Raw genomic sequence first — 7,933 nt, forward strand, 5'->3', positions numbered from 1 at the left:
CAAAGTACTAATAAATCTAAACAAAACGTGAAACAGAACAAGATATAGAAAAATAAAATAAAAAGGTAGCGGTCTCAACTAGAAATTGAACCAATAATCTTTGTCTTATCGGTACAACGCCTCTAACGTCGATCTCATATTTCAAATACAGAATTAGCAATATCATTTTCAATTTTTTTTCCATACCGTTATCTTTTATTATTTTTCTGTGTCTTGATCTGTTTTATGTTTTGTTAAGATTTATTATAATTATCTTCTTCTTGAATGATTCATTACATTGATGGATATAACCTTCAAAAAAGCTATTAATAAATAAAAATTAATTGTTTATGTGCTCTTTTTACAGGACGAAAAATTAACAGCGGTAATAATTTTTCGGAAATCGTTGATGCCATTTTCCGGGAATATATTTACAAAACATATACTAAATTACTTTTAGGAACATTTTCTTAGTTCAAATAACGAATTGTTTATCACAGTCATGTAAATGGAAAGTTTTTTTTAGTGGGAATACCGCTCAAGATTCCCAACTGCCCGGAACCAGTGGGTTATATGGCATCCCCAAATGAGGTATGTTATTGAGAATGAAAGGGGTAAGGATGTGAAAGAGTGGAGCGGAAGAAAGTTGGGAAGTACTTGGCCTTTCAGATCTGATCGTCAAACATTTCTAAAGTCACATCAAGCTACAACTGGTTGTTATTTTCGCAGAAACGTTCGAGTAAAAAGTTTTAGGTGTATTTTGATTTGAAATTTTGTGTGTAAAATGAGGTATTCGATCAGGTATATCGTCCATGACAAAAAATTGCAACATTTTCTAATAGAGCTGGTGAGTCTATAAGGCTGTTACATTAATGGCCTCGTTAAATTAATGATACCAAGAAATATAATTGATAAGTTTTATTCTTTAGAAACACACATCACTGGTAACAAAAAACAACGACCCTCGAATTCCTTAATTATTTCATGGTTGTTATTGATCCGTTATTTAGAGAGAGAAGAGGAAGAAAATGGGCTTGCAAGCCTATTTATAACCTAATTCATTTGAATGTATTATAATCAGAATTATTGCCCTTAGGGGAGACATCTGTCAGATATTTCAATTACTCAATACAGATACAGGTGGCATTTTCGTTTGGTTTGATTCTTGGCTAAAGTCTGAACATGCTGCCAGGGCACGGAAGAATTTATTTTTTTTACACATAAACAAAAAATAATTTTTTTAAAATAACCATAATATAAACAAAAATAATTTGAAAAATAAACATAATATAAATATGGACAAATTAATTTGAAAAACAATCATGAGATGAATATGAACAAAAAGTTCTAAAATAAGAGAATCATAATATGAACAAGTTAATTCGATGTTCCTAGGTCATCCTTCAGGTAGGTTGCTAATTCTTCTCCTTTTTATGACTGCTAGCAAAAATTTGATGGTCCAAGGTCATCCTTCAGGTAGGTTGCTAATTCTTCTCCTTTTTATGACTGCAGGAACTTATTTATTCAGTCCGGGGGGTACATCGGGCGTCCCTGTAGCAATGCTTGAATCCCTTTCCATGGGTAATAAACATATTTTGCTGATAGGTCTCTTAAATGTTCCTTGTGCGGTTTTGAGGGTAACCACCCGCACTTTCCCGTCAGCTCCAGGGTGAGTAGCTAGGATCCTGGCTAGTTTCCACATATTAGGCGGCAGGTTGTCCTCCTTTAGTATGACCATGTCGTCCCTTTCAACAGTCCTGAGGCCCTTGTCTTCCTTCCATTTGGTACGTCTTTGTAATTCTGCAAGATATTCCAGTTTCCACCTGCACCAAAATGTTTGAATCAGTGCATTTAATTTTTGATATTGATTCAATCGATTATATTGTATCTCCCGAACATCCTTCTCAGAGATAGAAGCTATCCCTCCGCCAATCAGGAAATGATTTGGAGTCAAAGGATTCAGGTCAGTCAGATCGTTGGACAGAAGAGTGAGCGGACGTGAATTTAAACAGCATTCTACCTGACACAATAAAGTATATAATTGTTCAAAGGTTAAAGTTGAATTATCGGTTATTCTTTTTAAATGATATTTGGCGGATTTCACTGCTGCTTCCCAGAGTCCAGCGAAATTCGGTGACCGTGGTGGAATAAATCCCCACAATATTGACAAATCAGCTAAATATTTTTGAATCTTGTCATCAGATTTCTTTAACTTATCATACAATTCTCTCAGTTGATTATATGCTCCCTTAAAATTGGTCGCATTATCTGAATATATTTTAAAGGGTTTGCCCCTCCGCGCAATGAAACGTTTTAAACAATTTAAAAAGTTGTCAGTGGTGAGGTCCGTTACCAGTTCCAAATGCACAGCTTTCGTTGAGAAACAAACAAAAATGCATAAATAAGATTTCACCAATGGAGCCTTCCTGGTGATACCGCTTTTCATCATGATAGGACCTGCGTAATCAATCCCGGTAACCTCGAACGGCCTGCTAGGTGTTATTCTGTTTTCCGGCAAGTCACCCATGATAACTTGACTGGTTACTGGATTTTTTCTGAAACATACTATACATTTATGTAATATTTGCTTAACAGTGGTTTTTCCGGCAATCGGCCAGAACTGTAATCTCACTAGAGATAACAAAGTTTGTGTCCCTGCATGTAAATGTACATAATGAAGATGTCGAATAATTAATTCTGTTAACTTATTATTTTTTGGTAAAATTATTGGGTGTCGTTGCTGGTATGATAAATGTTTCGCCTTTGTTAGCCTGCCCCCGACACAAATTAATCCATTATTTATAAATGGATTAAGCGACAAAATAACGCTACGTTTATCCAGTGAACATTTATTACTCAAAGCCCTGAACTCATCCTTAAAATGGTAGCGTTGAATTATTGCTATTAGAGGATGCAATGTATTGTCCAGCTCCGGCACGCTTAACCTCCCGGTTAATTTACAGTTTTTTGTGTTACAATTATTAAAGAAACGCAATATATATGCAGTTACTCTCTTTAGCTTGTTGAGAGAGGAAAATTTTGAAAAGATGTCCCACTCCGTGACATTAGTAGACATGCATACCGCCTTGGTTTTTATCTCTGGAGGATTTATACAGGAATTTTCTGGCTTCGGCCAGTGATCGGCCTCTCTTATTAGCCAATCCGGACCCTTCCACCAAATATCTGCTTGTAATAGTTTGTTTGCTGTAACTCCTCTTGATAAAATATCAGCGGCGTTTTCCTGCGATGAAACATGTCGCCAATGGGCGGGATCGCCGGCCTCTTGTATCTCGGCAACCCTGTTGGCCACAAAGGTATTCCATCTAGCTGGCTGTCCTCTTATCCAGCATAGTGCGATGGTAGAGTCACAGCAGTAGTATGTATCCACCTCAACCATGTTGAGCGCTTCTTTGATGTTTTTTAATAATTTCGTTAACAGCACCGCACCACAAAGTTCCAATTTTGGCAGGGATATGCTTTTTAATGGCGCTATCCTGGACCTGGAAGATATTAACTGAGAGTGCATCTTACCCTCGGCGTCCCTGGATACTAGATACGCACAGGCTCCGTAGGCTTTTTCCGATGCGTCGCGAAAACCATGGATTTGTAGGCCGTTTTGACCCCACAAGATTCTTCTCTTTATTTTCAACAGGTTTATTTGAGATAAATTTTTCATGTAATTTTCCCAATCTTTTAATATTCCCTCGGGTATTTCTTCGTCCCAGGAAGTCTTAGATATCCATAATCTCTGCATAATTAGTTTTGCTACAACCGTTACTGGTCCTAGCAGTCCTAAAGGATCGAACGTTGAGGCGATACTTGACAATATCTGCCGTTTGCTTTGTACGGTACATACTGGTTTTTTCACTACATATGAAAAGTAATCAAACTCACTGTTCCAGATTAATCCTAGTATTTTTTCTTCTTGGGGTTCTTTAGATATCAATCCTTGCATATCTCGACCTGGTTCGGAAGATAATTCTGCCACGTTCGATCTCCATTTTCTTAGATTCATCCCTGCAGATTTTAGTAAACTGATTACCTGTTGTTTTAGAAGGTGGCACGATTCAACGTCATTTCCTCCCGTTAATAGGTCGTCCATGTAAAAGTCATTTTCAATGACATTGCTTGCTATAGGAAATGAAAGTCTATTTTCAATACCTATTTGCTTCAGGCATCTTGTCGCCAGGAAAGATGACGGTCCTAATCCATAAGTCACTGTCCTTAGCTTGTAATGCTTCAAATCCTCATCCTGTGAAAAGCGCCAAACAATTTTCTGTAGATTGCGGTCGCTTTCCTGCACGTTTATCTGACGGTACATTTTCTTTATGTCCGCAGTTATGACTACAGGATGTTTTCTGAAATGTAAAATTTGCATATTTAAATCCTTTTGTATGTTAGGTCCGACCATCAGAGCATCATTAAGGGAAATACCAGAAGATGTTTTTGCCGATCCATCGAACACCACGCGAACTTTAGTAGTGGTGCTTGACTCCTTCATCACCGCATGATGTGGTAAAAAATATGATCTCGCATCGCATTCGGATTTTCGGCACTCTTCCATATGACCCAATTGTAAATATTCTCTCATAAACATGCTATATTGACATTTCAATTCTTTATTGGTGGAAAATTTTCTTTCCAATGTATGAAACCTTTTTTCAGCCATTGACAAAGAACTCCCTAGTTGGTCTATACAAGGGTGGGTTGGCAAGGCTACCGTAAATCTGCTCTCCGTGTATCTACTATGACACTCTGTAAAGTTGACTTCGCAAGCCTTTTCTTCAAAATTCTGAGGTTTCATGGCATCCACCTCTTCTAGTTTCCAGAATCTTTCCATCTGGTTACCTATTTTATTAATGGCTAGATTACAATTAATTGATACTGGCCTTGTTTTAGTGATGATGTCGATCGCTCCGGAAACAATCCAACCGAGTTCAGTCCTTTGAATAGTTGGCCCGCCCTCCGTTAAGCGTATTCGATCATTATTCATTATTTCCCAAAAAACTTCCGCACCCAACAGGATGTCAATTGGAGACGTGACATTGAAATCCTTATCCGCTAGTTGCAAGCCAGATGGGATCTTCAACTCTTGTTTCCTGAAGGTCATTTGGGGTAGGTCGGTTGTTATAGCCTGCAATACTAAACAAGAAATTTTCTTATTATAATCACTATTCACTGCTAACATGTCAATTGTAACTCTTCGATTGATATGTGTGATGCGATTTTGTATTCCAGACACCGGCGTATTTATTTTTTCTGTTTTTAATTTTAATTTTTTTGCAAAACTCTCTCTTATGAAATTCGATTGGGCGCCTGAATCCAATAATACCCTCGCTTTGTGCAAACGGTTGTCGCTACCTACGATATTCACGATCGCTGTAGATAATAAAATTATCTTTTCATTTTTATTTAACACCGTATGATTTGCCACTGATGTCGAGCTGTGTGCCTCTTCATTTGTGTTTTCACTATTTAATTCATTAACATGTATCAAAGTATTATGTTGATCACTTGCACAGATTTTACATTTGAATTTATTTTTGCAATCTTGTGTAAAATGTCCTACCCTCAAACATTTGAAACAGGCTCGGGCCTTTCTTAAAAATTCTAATCTTCCCTGGATATTTAATTTGAGAAATTTTTTACAATAATATACTGGATGATTTTCTTTACATAGGATGCATCCGTGTTTGGTTGCTATCAATGAGACAGACAAATCTTTCTTGCGATCATCACGTGTTGTAACATTCTTGTAGGTAGGCCTTTTTTCTTGCAAATTTGTGAACTCCAGTACCTCAACACGTTTGGTTAGACATGTAATAAATTCTTTCAACGTTGGGAGTGCACCATCTATTGGCTGCTCTTCCCAAAATCTACGAGTTGATCCATCCAATTTATTAGATATTAAATATATATCATAATCGCGTCCCAGGAATCAACATGTAATCCTAGATTTTTTAACGCTTCTAAATTTATATTAGCCTGATCAATAATATGCCTTAACGCGACTGGACATTCTTGTTTCATATCTTTTAACTGAAATAAAGATGCAACATGCCTATGAACTATTATTTTTTTATTCGCGTAACGTTCCTGCAGTATCTGCCACGCAGATTCGTAATTGTCGTGCGATATGGTCAAGGAGGCAATCAATTTAGCTGCGTCTTTTTTAAGGCACGATTGTAAATAAAAGAATTTTTGAGAATTGTTTAACATATTATTTTCATGAACTAGTGCTTTAAAGGTCTCAGCGAATTTAGCATAGTCAGTAATTTCACCATGAAATTCAATAAGTTTCAAAGTTGGTAATTTAATTTCACATTTTTCATGATTTACTGAATTCAATAAACCTTTTGCTAATGCAAGTACAGAGAAATATTGATTTTCAAAGGATTCACGTTGACTTACGTGTTCTGCCTCGTCATCCGAAAGTTCTTCGATTTGAGATTGAATTTTTTCAAAGTCATCTAACAATTTTTCGACCTTTTGATAACGTAATTCTAGTTCCGTTTTATCGAGTGTCTTTAAAATATCATTAAACCTTGTCAATTTCGCTTTCAAAATTCCACGCTTGTTGATTAACGGCTTTAACTTTTCCATCTTTAATGGTAAATAATAAACAATTTAACTTTTAACCTCAAACAACTGACAGTTTACGAATGAAAACACGGCGGTGTTAGCAAAAATGCTTGTTAGTGCCAGGGCTGACAACCTTTTAAATCAGAACAACCACTGAACCACTCACCACTGACAACTTTTTAAATCAGAAATTCGCTGAAATTATTTTGTAGCGAGATTTTACCCGGTAATTTTGAATATTCGCGTGAATTATTTTTAATTAAATAAATTCAATGACAAAACTCTTACAATTGAGATGCTCATTTAACAATAATCGTATCAATTTGCAATGTAGGTAGCTATTAAAATTTTATGCAACTGAAAAATCAGAAACAACAATAATTTTTTTTAATCTTTGTTGCATATTTAAATATTTCATTTGGGATAATTTGAAATAGGAAGGATTCGGGATTCGGTCACAGTTTTGATAGGATGGCGTTGGGATACTTATCTGATGATGATCTGCATCTTCTTGATTTTTTGCTGGTTCATATTTCGGCTTTCTGGTGCACGATGCGGCTCGATTGGACCATATGATACATTAATGGCCTCGTTAAATTAATGATACCAAGAAATATAATTGATAAGTTTTATTCTTTAGAAACACACATCACTGGTAACAAAAAACAACGACCCTCGAATTCCTTAATTATTTCATGGTTGTTATTGATCCGTTATTTAGAGAGAGAAGAGGAAGAAAATGGGCTTGCAAGCCTATTTATAACCTAATTCATTTGAATGTATTATAATCAGAATTATTGCCCTTAGGGGAGACATCTGTCGGATATTTCAATTACTCAATACAGATACAGGTGGCATTTTCGTTTGGTTTGATTCTTGGCTAAAGTCTGAACAAAGGCAGTTCACGATATTATATAAAAACAGTACGTCGATTACTTTCCTAGTTTGCAAAGGGTAATAGGGTTGCACTGATGATTTCAGATATTTAAAAAAAGGAATATTTTCAGTTCGGTTAATATGTTTGGTATTGGGGATTCCAGATAAGATCTTACGTATGCCATATATTATATGAGGTGAAGTATAAAAGGTATATTGAATAGTTGAGTGATGCGCAGAATGAAGTCCATTTGTTTGTAGGCTTTTTCTAAGACGTCTTCAACATGATCTTTGTCAACTCGTTGAAGAAAAATGTGGTTCAGGTGGTAAGTATGAATGATTGGATGATTTTTCCCTGAAAATGTTATCGAATTACATTTATTTATGTTCAGAAATAATTGATTTTCCATGCAGTATTCATTAATTTTACTAATATTTTCAGTTTATATATAATTATTTCAGCGTAAATAATAACATCAGAATGCCTGATCACATT

General features: G+C 35.8%; 1 protein-coding gene across 4 annotated transcripts; it reads right to left on the bottom strand.

Annotated features, from left to right (window-relative positions):
* Positions 1–926: 926 nt before the first annotated feature.
* On the bottom strand, positions 927–6,754 carry LOC149411286 (uncharacterized). Of its 4 annotated transcripts, none has more exons than XR_016304873.1 (2): positions 2,393–2,732; positions 927–1,802 (listed from the first exon to the last, which is right to left on the bottom strand). XR_016304873.1 is itself a non-coding variant. In XM_089647240.1 (2 exons), exons 1-2 carry the CDS (start codon positions 6,447–6,449, stop codon positions 1,496–1,498), a joined length of 366 nt encoding a protein of 121 aa, XP_089503366.1. In that variant the 5' UTR covers positions 6,450–6,678; the 3' UTR covers positions 939–1,495. The 4 variants fall into 4 exon arrangements, 1 of the variants encoding a protein (XP_089503366.1); XM_089647240.1 differs by lacking the exon at positions 2,393–2,732 and adding an exon at positions 6,391–6,678 and having other exon boundaries at positions 939–1,802; XR_016304872.1 differs by lacking the exon at positions 927–1,802 and adding an exon at positions 6,391–6,754 and having other exon boundaries at positions 2,052–2,544.
* Positions 6,755–7,933: the final 1,179 nt, after the last annotated feature.

Source organism: Hesperophylax consimilis, chromosome 26 (genome assembly GCF_061612785.1).
Source record: "Hesperophylax consimilis isolate HC1 chromosome 26, BYU_Hcon_1.0, whole genome shotgun sequence".
NCBI classification, from domain to species: Eukaryota; Metazoa; Arthropoda; class Insecta; order Trichoptera; family Limnephilidae; genus Hesperophylax; species Hesperophylax consimilis.

Bases quoted from the DNA above. Each gene is read 5' to 3' on its own strand.
- LOC149411286 (XM_089647240.1), bottom strand. From the start codon at position 6,449: ATGACTTTGAAAAAATTCAATCTCAAATCGAAGAACTTTCGGATGACG. The intron at 1,803-6,390 runs GTAAGTCAACGT...ATTTTGGTGCAG, and splicing joins CGGATGACGAGGCAGAACAC to GTGGAAACTGGAATATCTTG.